At 43.9% G+C, this 13,354-nt stretch overlaps 1 protein-coding gene across 6 annotated transcripts in view; it reads right to left on the bottom strand.

Moving 5' to 3' along the window:
• Positions 1-2,077: 2,077 nt before the first annotated feature.
• The window catches only part of MOB2 (MOB kinase activator 2), a 156,587-nt gene continuing 145,310 nt past the window's right edge, over positions 2,078-13,354 (bottom strand). For 3 of the 6 annotated variants that reach the window (XM_074954832.1, XM_074954833.1, XM_074954834.1), the window contains exons 4-5: positions 7,032-7,156; positions 2,080-3,290 (exon numbers count right to left, since the gene is read on the bottom strand). In XM_074954832.1, coding sequence (XP_074810933.1) covers positions 2,992-3,290; positions 7,032-7,156 — 424 coding nt within the window. In that variant the 3' untranslated portion in view covers positions 2,080-2,991. Of the gene's footprint in view, positions 3,291-7,031; positions 7,157-13,354 lie in introns of all 6 variants that reach the window. The other 3 variants (XM_074954835.1, XM_074954831.1, XM_074954830.1) reach the window with 2 other exon arrangements.

Consider the following 13,354-nt stretch of genomic DNA (forward strand, 5'->3'; position numbering starts at 1 on the left):
CCCAGAGCAGGTTGAGCTCCCCAAGGAGACAGACCTTTCTTTTAACTCTGGCATTTTTAGCTTAGATCTATCCCTGAAGCAACACATGCCTCAGAGAAGGGCAAGTGGAACTGTGAGGACAATGTTATCAAAAGGCAGGGACAGCTAGGACCAAATTGTTATTAGGGAGAAGTTTGAAATTCTCCTCCCTAAACCACTACAGCAGGGAGGTGTGGCTGAGTTGCTGACTGCTGGTGAGGCAGATAAAATTAGCTGGAACTTCAGGTGAGATGCAGCCTACTGCCAGTGCCTGACAGATCTGATTCTGCCCCAAGCTACGAGCAGATGGGAATGTCTCAGTCCAATGGCTCTGCGGACCTTACCACATAGAAGGCTTTTGTTTAATTGTAGTTTAAGTTGGTAAGGAACTGACTTAACCTAACAGATAGAAGGTGCTTTTAAACCAAGGTAAGTGTCTACATGGGCTTGCCTGCAATGATTTTAAGACACCAACACAAGTTTCCTCTTAGGCAGGAGAGAAATTTAATCCCATGCTAGACATAGGGAAATTCAAGCAGAATGGGTGAAGTCAACAGGAGCTTTGCCCTAACTTTGATGACTGCAGAACTGGGCTCTAACACCTAAATATTCAAAACTGACTCCTGATTTGGAGTGCCCAACTCGACACTTCTATAGGTTTTGATTTTCAGAGGGTGAATGCTCAGCACTTTCTGAAAATCAGGCTCCTTTAAGGGGTGTCTCAGGTTGGGTTCTCAAAAGTGGTAGCCCCCGCAAAATTACTGTTTACTTTTGAGAAGTTGGCCCTAGCTAACTTGCCCAGAGGTTAGGGGGCAGCCAGGATGAGAACTGAGGAATTCTTAGCTCTCACTTTTGTACTCTGTACTGGCTGCTCTCCTACCCATAGAATGCAGTTGAAGACCACGATACATTTAACACTGTTTAGTCATCTGTCTTTAATGGGAGGAATGGTTTTTTGTTTTAAATGGGGCTAGGTGATGTCATGGGCTTGTGCATGAATACTTAGTAGTTTTCTAACTTTTGTAAAGGCACTAAATTAATGAATTCTTAACTTACCCTGTGTCCTACTAAACCAGCTTACTGGTTGGAAGTAACTGTCCGATGCTAATTATCCATTAAAAAGATGTCTCCCCTTTACATAGGCAGGGTACTGTACCTCAGGGCAGAGGCTTTCCCTTTAGATTAAGGACAGTCACTAGCCTTCTGTCCCTGACCTTGAGCAGGTACAGTGTTGTGGGAAATCTACACCTGGCATATCATGGCATTTCTGAACATATAGCTGTCCAGCAGACAGGGTTGTGAAAGTTTATGCTCAAAGTAGCCCAAATAGATCAGCCCCTCCCTTAACTTCAAAATCACCACTATTTTCATAACACCAATCAGTGCCTGAATGTCCCTTGAAGCAAGCAATTATTGGTCCAATAGCTGCTCTGGTGTTTCTACAATATGGTGCAAACAAGGGAGTACATACAAAAGAACGATGTTTGCAACAGCCTCGTTAGGATATAAGATTGAGTATACCTTAAGCTGACACCTTCCCTGAACTAATTAATAAGGTTACTGGTCTCTCCAAGTCCCACCTCAAGACTTCTGCCACAGTGCCAACAAGAAATTAGCCAAGCAACTGGTGAGAAGTCTTTATGTAATGAGAAACAATATGCAGAGTGGAGATTAAAGTGTGCATGTGCATGAAAAGTTCACACAGGTGTGTATATCCCTTGTCCCCACTACTTCGGAGACTGTAAGCTGTTCAGCACCTATTCTGTACCAACAGGTAAATGCAGTTCTTATCACGCTGCAGCACCCTCTGCGGGTACTTGTTTCTATTATGGTAGCAATGCATAAAATGAACAAAACGCAATGTATGGGTTGGAAAATAGCAGGTTTTTTAAAATTGGTTGACATTATCCTTTCAAAATTAGACTCTCTGCAGCTCCTAGCCAGGCTAACAGTCTCCCATGCGCTCACCTGGCAAACCACCTCTGCATCTTTTAAGCAAACATTTAGTGATTTGTGTCACTGCAGACAAAAACAAGGCTCGTGCCTGATAGAAATTTTTTTATTATTGAACAGATGAACTAAAAATAAGCCAACAATATAATTTTATGCCAACAGCCATCTCTCTATCACAGCCGGTGACTGACCCAGTGCACCCTTCTCCCCCTGACCCCCTTTTCTATGGGAAGTTAATGGTGGTGGCTCTTACAGACCCCAATGATCTCACTACTATTATTTCTGGATGTGTGCCTGGGACGGGAGGGGCAGAGAAACAAGTATACATATTTTGTTGGAGCAACAAGCAGAAAGCCTTGTGGATCCTCTTGCAGGCTCATAGACAGATGAAGCATCACACCCACTACATTTGTAGCAAGCCCCTACCGCTACTGCAGTCAAGCCAGGCATCTCTTCTTCCCATTCCAAGCCAGCAAAGGGCAAGATGCAATTGACTGGGGACTCTATGTAAAACTGGGAGGGGGAGTCTATGTAAAAACCAAACCCCAAAACAAAATCTGCATTTAAGCCACTTCAAAGTAAAAGTCACTTCTTATAACATAATATATATTTTTAAAATGGCAGTACCACCATCCTAGAAAGACAGAAGGGCTTGCACTCAAGACTGAGGGAAAAAAAGACCAAAAAAAAAAAAGAACAGCAGCCCAACTCAAACACATGGTTCTTCTCTAAAAACAGCATTCGTCAGCCATCTGACAGGGGGAAAAGAAAGAAGGAACAGGAGAAAACAATAAAATAAGATTGGTGCAACTTCTCACCAGATGGTGCATTAACAAAAGCTCCGTACAGTCCCACACGACTACACGTCCTGTGGTGGCAGCATAATTTCTTAAACTTTCATCGCTGTGTGTGTCTGTATATATATATGCACATATACACACACACATACACACACACACATATATATAGAATATATAATATTGTTTTTATGTTAATGTTAGTTTTGCTCCAGAGGAAGGCTCATCTCTCCTTCACATGGTTCTGTGCTCCTGCGCAGCTGTTGCCACTCCCATTACTACTGCTCCCGCTGCTGCAGAGGATCTCCGTGAGGTCATCCATGATGGTGGTTTCTTTAGGGTCCACCAGGTTGAACTCCCTGATGAATAGGATGAAGTGTGTGTAGAGTGTATTTAAGTGTCCATGCAGCTCCAGTGCCAAAGTCTCCTTAAAGTGGGAGGAGTAGATGTGGGCCAGCACATGGAACAGATACTTGCAAATCTTCTTCACTAAGGACTCAAAGGAGTTGGGGAATTCTTTGCCTGTGAAGAGGAGAGAAAGAAAATCTGAGACACACACGTAGTGCTAGGTGATCAAATCCATCGTTTCAGCCGAAGGGAAGCATCTGTCCCTGCCAATGTACAGACTGGTGCAACTTCTTTTTAAAAGGCGGGATATTGTCTTTAAAGCTGTAATGGAGAAGTAGGATTTAACTGGATGGAGCCCATCAGTCAACAGTGCCATTGCTTATTCCCCTTCCAGGGCTGCCAACTCTTGCAAGTTTATTAGGAAGCAAACAAACACCCACATTTATTGTTTTTAATATCTCAATTTTGGGGGCCACAACTCCAGTGAAACCTGGCAGACAACTCCTCATCTGCCTGCCTGTTCACCCTCCTCAGTTGTAACCGCACTTCTGCTCCACCCCCCAGGTTTTCAGTCCACATGTCTGGGTCTGGGCCTAGATGCTGCTGCAAGTACCCGCAAGCTGGGGGATCCATTCGTAGGTGGAGTGGGAACTGAAGAAAGTTCCATACCTGTACCAGATTGCACAAATCTAGGCCCTGGTGTGTGCGCAGTACAGGTATAAAGTCCTCTACAAAGTTGTCCATTGCAAGATTTACCATGTACTGCATAATCTAGAGGCACTAATTTAGACTCGTGATATTAGGATTACTTAGTCCTAGACAATAGGACTTTTTATAGCCTGATGACACCCTGCAGTAGGATCTGCACTGCTACAAAACAAGTCTGGACAAACTAAATTTAGATTGCATACTGCCCTGTGGACAGGCACCTGAGTGCCGTGTCCAGAGTCGTGCACCTAACCCAAGATGGAAAACTTATTTTCTTTTTAACAGACTCCTCAGTTTCCTTGTTAATAGCACCAACCAACAGGAGAAACAGATTTGCCTTCTCAGGTTGCTACACAGCTATGTTCCTCTGGTGGCTTGGCTCCCTGACGCACTCTGGGGAGAGCACATGCAGAATTAGAAACATACGCACACTCCAATTAAAGTGCAGGACACAACTGCTGTCTGATGGCACTCATGAGGAGGTCAGTTTTCATTTTCATCCTAACATGCACCCAGGATTTAGGTGCAGACCAGACCAGCAGTCTGGCCTTCATCCTCATCATGATAGTAGTCAGATTATATTCAGTGCTGTTCAAACATCCAGGGACAGCAAACATACATGTAGGGGAGGACTTAGGACAATCATACGTGCAACTTCTCATTTGGCTCCTTTGTGACAGCCACATTTGCTTGTGAAGTAGGCCAATATGAGATCCTGATGACCCCTGTAATAACTAAATTAAAAAATTTCATAGGCAAAAAGGGGTTAAGGAACTGGCTTAGCTAGGAGCTAGTTGCTTCGATTGCCAGAATGATATTCTCACCCCTACATGCCTCTGGTCCACATTCAGATGCTTGTTATTACTCAGCTAGTAGCTCCACACAACATGTCTATGTAACAGCGAAGTCTCTCTCTGGGGGCTGAAGCAGCTGTTTAGTTCTTGATTACATCCGTTCCCCAGTGTGCTGGCCATTCTAGTGTGCAGGTTCCATGATGAATACAAGGGGACTGTTCCCCCCCCCCACCCCCATAATAATCTAGTTAATCACATCTAGAAGGTACAGTAATTCTTTCAGATTATGTACGTTGTTGAGGCCTGGCTATATTGCTAAGATTGCATTTTTCCTTACATTTCAAGTCCTAGATGGGTTTATTGATTCACCACTCAGTAAGACACAGATATGGAATAAGGTGGCAGGTACATCACTTTCTACGGAGGGGGGGGGAGGACTTCAGACTAAAGAGGCAAAAGCAACCCAAACTCTCCCCACCACTCTGCGTAGAAAGTTGGTTTTTTGTTTTTTTTTTAAATAGTTGTAGAAAGAGGTTGTTTCATCTCCTGCAGCTGCCTGCTAACTGGTTCATCCCCTTTGACGTTCCAGTGCTCCACTGGCAATGGTGTGAAGGGATTACAGAGGTCAGATGCTGGTGCTATCCAAACAGGCGTGAAGGTGGTCTCTACCTCCGTGAGCTCACAAATAATTTCCCCCCTCTGAAAACTGGCTCCTCCAGAATAATTCAAAAGGACTTTGGGTAGGTCCACAGTTACGGTGGCCTGTAGAGAGTACAGGCACTACACACCCAGCATGGGTGTAAATACAGCGCAGGTGGGGAGGTATTTTTTCGGTGAGTTGAATAGACAGGCCAGAACCCTTAGGGTATGTATCCTACATGCCCAAGCAGTGCCTGCCACGTCTACGCTGCTATTTTTAGCAGTGTGGTGTCCTGCTGCCAGAGCTTTTCCCCACCCCAGTGAAAGACTCTGGCAGTGCAGAAAGGCTCTTTCTAAGGGACACAATGGGGAAAAGTCCCAGCAGCTCCTTGCTGGCAGTCTCCCCTTGCCAGAGCTTTTCACTGCCACATGTAGCTACGCATACCCTACATGCCACGACAACTGTGGACAGGGCCTAAGGGAGTGGAAGAAGATGGAAAGACCGGCTGGTTTGGCAAAAAGGTGGCTCTGCAAATCTCTAGGAGTTCATGGTTTCCTTTTCGCTCCTCGGGTTAAGCTACGTGCATTGCGTGTTAATGATTTAACAGTTCCACAGTCCTTAGTCTGCAGAACACTTGCTGGTGATCTGCACAGAAAGCCAGGTAGCAGAGTGGTAACGCCAACTCCTTACTTCCAGCTACTTGTGCAGTGAAGTAACTACTTCATTGCAATTAAGAACCTAGATCCCTGCTAAAGCAGCTGGAAACAGGGAGGCCCAGCCTCGCTGCTGCACAAGGAGGAGTGGGGGTGACTGGAGCCACGAACATGACAATTAGCAGTAAACAAACGCTTTCCAAATATCACTTGTCTAGGTAGGCAACTGATTTTTCCACAGCAATGTTGTGCAGCTGTGAATGGGAGGGGAGGTGTCCCCAGCACTATCCAATCTGTTTATAGAACGTGAACCATGTATTGAGAAGCCCCGTAAAAAGTCAACACACTTTTCCTGGATTAACCATGGGACTATGGGTTTTCTGTGACTCTACGGATGCAGTGTTTATTTCCTGCTACCTCACAGGCTGTCATCTGTCCCCTCTTCTCTGCCTGTGGCACACAACACTTCAGTTTCCTAAGGGCTAAAACGCTTTGTTCGAACTGGAATCATTGGGCTAAACGTTGAGGTATTTGGGCAAAATGTGATGGCCTGTGATATTGGATAATGTAATAGTCCCTTCTGGCTTTCAAGGCTATGAAAATAGGAAATAATGGGATCAATTTGTCCCGTTGTCTCCTGCAGTACTGTTACTAGATCCAAGCTCTGGGAGAGTGTGCAAGGAAAGGTGTGAAAAAGGAAAATGCTCATCATAGTAGCACACCAGGAGAGACTGAAGGATTGTGAGAATCAGGGTGACAACCCTGATGCACATGGCAAAGATAAACAGGCCATATTCATCACTGGAGTAACCCCACTGCAATTCAGGGATGAATCAGGCCCAGTATTCTCTCCCTCCAATCAAAATGCTTTTGTAACTAAAAACCAGCTTTAGAAGTTTTGCTCTAGCTTTTCAAAACATTCATATTTGGGTTTAGACCAAGCATGCAAAATTTCAGCCCAGAAAGAAAGAATCAGCAAGTTCAGAGTAATAAATTAAAAATAGACAGCACAAATGAAGTACACTTCTGCACCTTTAGTGCAGCGTTTGTGACTTCTGGATGATGAACACCCCTTTCAGAGAGAGAGATCAGAGGACATTTCTCCCAGGAGCAAACATACCATATTTTGTAGGAAAGACATCCTCGTCCGTCACTAGCTTCTGCACCGAACTCATGACAAAGTCAACGTACTGAGGGGCCGTGCACTTTATCTTCTTTCCCCGCTCATCATACCAGTAGTACTGTCTGTGGAGAGAATTGCCAGTGTTGTATGTTACACTTAGGACCCTCAGCTTGATTTACAGCACACTTATAAAAGTACACAGGCACATGCTTCTGGCCAAGTAGCTTAACACTCTAACTAAACTATAAGAACTTCAGCAGCAGCAGATAGATTTCTTTTCTTTTTTTTTTTTAAAAAAGGACACTTACAGATATATGTTGATGTCAAACTTCCTCCAAAACCCAATGCCTGGCAAGAGACAACATTTATTTTTTCAAGCTGTTTGGGCTTTTAAGCGAGCCAATAACATTACTGAAGTACAGGCCATGGATTCCTATAGCGACTCACTTCAGAATGGTTTCCTAGATAGGAAGTCCGGACACTATCTCCTTTATAGAAGCAGTACAGAACTTTCCATTTACCGTTCCACTTCTGCCAGTGAGCTCACTCAATGCTGTCAGCAGTACTAGCAACACCGACAACTTGCACAGGAAAGTCCTCCATAAGATAAGCCCAAACTGGAGGCCTGTATCACCAGAGTGTTACTTTCCCCAAACAGGACAAATCCACAGAAAAGGGCTAAAGAGAATGCCAGGAGGCAGCTTTGTTAAAGCAGGCTCTCACAGTTCTGTTCCCAGCTTTGACAGTGACATATTGCGAGGTTTGGGTAAGTCACTTACCCTCCATGTGCCTATTTTCCAAAACATTTTGAGGGCTAATGATACCCACCACACTGTACAGCTTAATTGTTTGCGAAGCACTTTAGAAAGCCTCCGATGGAAAGCACTATAAGTGCAAAGTGCTTGCTAAAGCACAGCCACATCACTATTAAATAAAGTACTTTGTCAATTATACTCTGTGACCCTCCCAATGCTTTAAACAAAATTACCAGAACTGGGGAGGAGGGACTCTAGGCCAGTGGCTCTCAAACTTTTTTTTAACCGGTGACCCCTGTCACATAGCAAGCCTCTGAGTGCGACCCTCCATTATAAATTAAAAATACTTTATATATTTAACACCATTATAAATGCTGGAGGCAAAGTGGGGTCTGGGATGGAGGTGGACAGCTCACGACTCCCCATGTAATAACCTCGCAACCCCCAGTTTGAGAACTCCTGCTTTAGGCCAACACAATGTTAATTCAGTGTAATAACATTTGCTGTCAGGAGATGGCACCATAATGCTAGCTACCCAGTTTTCGTCTCCCTCCAGTACCTGCTGCATTTCTTTAACTAGCATAACAGCTTAGTCCATCTTCAATCTAATTTTTGGACAAATGTTAGAATCCCCTCTGCATCCCCCTCCATCTAACCCCGTGTCTGCATTTACATTCTCCACTCACTCTATGAACTCTACCATCTCTCCCCCAGCACTGTGGAACATGTGAATGATCTGTTTCAAGGGGCATGGGACATGCAAACTGTTTCCAAGAAAAGGTAACAAGTATAATTCAAGTTTACTAGCCCCTAACCATATCAATTAACAGCGGCCTTCAAATAAATCCACTGTTAATATATAACAGGAAATTTTAATAAAGAACCACAGATACAGTAGAACCTCAGAGTTACAAACACCTTGGGAATGGAGGTTGTTCAGAACACTGAAATGTTCATAACTCTGAACATTATGGTTGTTCTTTCAAAATTTACAACTGAACATTGACTTAATACAGCTTTGAAACTTCACTATGCAGAAGCAAAATGCTGCTTTTCCTTTATTTTTTAGTAGTTTATGTTTAACACAGTACTGTACTGTATTTGCTTTTTTTCCCTTGCTGCCTGATTGTGTACTTCTACTTCCAAACGAGGTGTGCGGTTGACTGGCGTTTGTAACTCTGAGGTTCTACTAGCTCCCTTCCACCGAACAGAATGATTAGAATCGTTGAAATGTAGGGCTGGAAGGGACCTCGAGAGATCATTTAGTCCAGGCCCCTGCACCTAGGCAGGACAAAATATACCTACACTGTCCCTGACAGGTGTTTGTCTAACCTGTTCTTAATCTCTAAAGATAGGGATTCCACAACCTCCCTTGGAAGCCTAGTCCAGTGCTTAACTATCCTTATAATTAGGAAGGATTTCCTAATATCTAACTTAAATCTCCCTTGCTGCAGATTAAGCCCATTACTTCTTGTCCTGTCCTCAGTGGACACAGAGGACAGTTGATCACCAACCTCTTCGTAGCAACCCTTAACATATGTGAAAACGATCAGGTCTCCCCAGTCTTCTTTTCTCAAGACTAAACATGGCTAGGTTTTTTTTTTTTTTTTTTTTTTTTTTTTTTTAAACCTTTCCCCTCGTAGGTCAGGTTTTCTAAACCTTTTATCACCTCTGTTGCTGTCCTTGGAACTCTCTCCAATTTGTTCAAATCTTAAAGTGTGGTGCCCAAAACTGGACACAGTGCTCCAGCTGAGGCCTCACCACTGCAGAGGACAATTACCTCCTGTGTCTTACATACAACACTGCTCTTAATATAGCCCAGAATGATATTAGTCTTTTTCGCAACTGCATCACTTTGCTGACTCATTCAATGTGAGATCCGCTGTAACCCCCAGATCCTTTTCAGCCATACTACCACCTAGTCTGTCATTCCCCATTTTGTAGCTGTGCATTTGATTTATAATTATAATCATTAAAAGGAGTGAATCTGAATTCTAATAATAATTGTGATAAAGCAGGTTTATTACTGATTTATATTATGGTAGCACCTAGAGGCCCCAACCAAAATCAGGGATCTACTGTTCTAGGTGCTGTACATTTATTTGTTAAGAGACATGCCCAAAGAACTACACTCTGAACAGCCAAAGGGTCGGAGAAAGAAAGTATCCCCATTTTACAAATGGGAAACTTCAATAGAAATTAAGCATTTTGACTAAGGTCACAACAAGAGACTTCGGTTCGTATTCCTTAGTCATCCTTTAGGAGTGAAAGACTCAGTTCTGGACACTCCTCAGTTATCACCAGAGGGCTTGTCTTCACCACCAGTGTAAGTCAACCTAAGTTACGGTACTCCAGCTAGCTACGTGAATAGCGTAGCTGGAGTCAACGTAGCTTAGGTCACCTTACCTCAGTGTCTTCTCCCATCAACTTACCTTAATCTTCTCAGGGAGCTGGAGTACTGGGGTCGACCGGAGAGCACTCTGTGGTCGATTTAGTGGACCTTCACTAGACCCGCTAAATCGACCCCTGCTGCATTGAGGCAGCAGCGGAGGTAATGAAGACCAGCCCTAAGTGTAAGAAATTGATTGAATTGGTGTGTCTCCCATTTCATACTTCAGGATGGGCAGGGCTTGCCAGGCAGAGTAGAAACCACCAGCCAGTATTGTTTGTGCATCTGAATTGGCCAGGGATATTTTTCCTCATGCCAAGGATCAAGCACAGTCCTTTTGCACACCTGCCCAACTACTGAACTCTTAGCTGTCTTCACTGGACCAACGAGATGTGTTATCTGACATTCCTCAGAGAAGTCACTTTTTGAAAAGCATTAAAAGGAGATTAGTGCTGTATCCCTAGCCAAACTATTGCTTCACTACAAAGTTGAACCACCTATGTTATCACTAATCCCTGATAAAGTGGGTGTAATGTCCACCCAAGAACACTCACTCATATCTTGGCTAAGGAGCTAGGAAGACTTCATGACAGATGCTGTCTGCCTGCTATTTGCAGAAAAATCTGCATTCAACTGGAAGGATGTGGGGTCACAGGCTGGAAAGTAAAGTTCCATGTGTACACGAACCGTGTGCACAGAACAGTCTCGAAACAATTAAAGGAAAACACTGATTTCAAGATTAAGGCGCAACTGAAAGGTTTGTTCTATTAACAATGAGTTTGTTTTCATTGTCCCAAATGCTTTTCTAGAAACACTAAGGACACTGTTCATGTCCCCAGTGCTAAGCAAAAAAAGGAAACCTCATGAGGTTCTCCTAGTGGCTGTTGTATTCTGCTCGACTGTAATACTTCAGCCTTCACTGCTACTGTTCTCCATTACAGAACTGCAGTTTCAACAGAGGCTAGCAGTGTCAGTGAACAGAGGAGGAGAAAACGAGGGGAAAAAAAATTGTAGGATTTTCCTCAATTTGCAGGAAGTTATCAAGACTTCTGCAGACACCTTTTTGTTTTAATACACTTATTCACTGCATGGTGCTAGTCATTCATATCTTGTTCATAGTTACCTAAAGCAGCATTATTGACTCTAGAAGGGCACAAGAAGGCATGTTCAGGCAGAAAAGCACCAGTTGCAAGTTGCTGTGGAGCCACACTAGGTGTCTAAGACCCACACTTATATGTGGCCTCATTCTTGCACTCCAGAAGGACTGTTCCCCACCACCACTTTTAATTCCCTTAAAAATAGTCGGTATGCTTGCAATAAACAATGGGTTGGATCCTGAGCTGCACCAAGCACACGTCACTTACCAGAAAGCCAATCTGTCCCAGGTTCAAGTTACTGCAGCCACAGGATTGGCGCTAACTTATGCTGGCCCACAATTGCTGGAACACATTGTGCTTTAGCTGCACTTTTCTGCCTTGGAACACCCGTGTGCCAAGAGGGAGGAGCAGCTGGTGGAGAGCTGGCTATGCCAGCTTTACACCAGCAGAGGATTCTCCCATGCTGCAGAAATCCACAGCTGCCCAGTAAGAGCAACTCCAAGTGCTCTGTGCAGCAAAGGATTCTGAGGGATCTGGCCCTATTTTAAAAATGGTGTTTGAACCATGCAGAGGGAACAGTGCTTAAAAGAAAAGTGTTAAGACCCTCTTGATGCTGCCCTGATTTGTGCATGATGTTGACAGGGTTAAAGAAACTGTACATGTCTTGGGGACAGAGAGACGAGGTGACACAAACCTTTGGTGTCACCTCTACAGATTTCACTTGGCAAGCGAGTGATCGGCAGCAAGGTTTGTTTGTGCTTTAAAAAGAAGCTGCAACTGCCACAGAGGAGAGTAAAATTCAGAGGAGAAATTCCAAAAGGTTCAGTTATGCACAAAGAACCCTGATTACCTTCCAGCTCAGACAGGGAGACAGGAAAGTCCTGCTTTGAACAGTGCATGGAGATCTTGGAGTCATTGTGGATAGTTCTCTGAAAACATCCACTCAATGTGCAGCGGCAGTCAAAAAAGCGAACAGAATGCTGGGAATAGTTAAGAAAGGGATAGATAATAGGACAGAAAATATCATGTTGCCTCTATATAAATCCATGGTACGCCCACATCTTGAATACTGTGTGCAGATGTGGTCAGCCCATCTCAAAAGATGTATTGGAATTGGAAAAGGTTCAGAAAAGGATAACAGAAATTATTAGGGGTATGGAATGGCTGCCATATGAGGAGAGATTAATAAGACTGGGACTTTTCAGCTTCGAAAAGAGACGGCTAAGGGGAGATACGATTGAGGTATATCAAATCATGAGTGGTGTGGAGAAAGTAGATAAGGAAGTGTTGTTTACTCCTTCTCATAACACAAGAACTAGGGGTCACCAAATGAAATTAATAGGCAGCAGGTTTAAAACAAATAAAAGGAAGTATTTCTTCACACAATGCACAGTCAACCTGTGGAACTCCTTGCCAGAGGATGTTGTGAAGGCCAAGACTATAATAGGGTTCAAAAAAGAACTAGATAAATTCATGGAGGATAGGTCCATCAATGGCTATTAGCCAGGATGGGCAGGAATGGTGTCCCTAGCCTGTGTTTGCCAGAAGCTGGGAATAAGCGACAGGGGATGGATCACTTGATGATTACCTGTTCTGTTCATTCCCTCAGGGGCACCTGGCACTGGCCACTGTCAGAAGACAGGATACTAGGCTAGATGGACCTTTGGTCTGACCCAGTAGGGCCGTTCTTATGAAAGAGAGCCAATCTGACAAGAAGGACACAGAGAAGTGCTTGAAGACTATGGTAAATTTACAAAGTGCCTAAGAAGCCTAAGTCCTATTTACAAAAGTCAATGAAAGTCATGCACCTAAGTCACTTCTGAAAAGGGAATTTAGGCTCCTAAGTCACTTGCATGTTTCTGAAATTTCCCCCAGTACGCCAAATTTTGGCTACCCCTGTGCATATGCACCTGACTGAATTCAGTACTGGGACTATGAAGAAGCTGTCTGACCTAATAGGGTCATTAGTGACTTATGATGGCAATTCCAGTAGAGTGGACAAAGCAAAAAAGTCAGATTGGAGCGAAAATGTTAGGTGAAAGGGACTCAAAACACTAAACGTAGGCAGGCCACTTCAAG

This window comes from Natator depressus, chromosome 6 (assembly GCF_965152275.1).
Source record: "Natator depressus isolate rNatDep1 chromosome 6, rNatDep2.hap1, whole genome shotgun sequence".
NCBI lineage: Eukaryota > Metazoa > Chordata > Testudines > Cheloniidae > Natator > Natator depressus.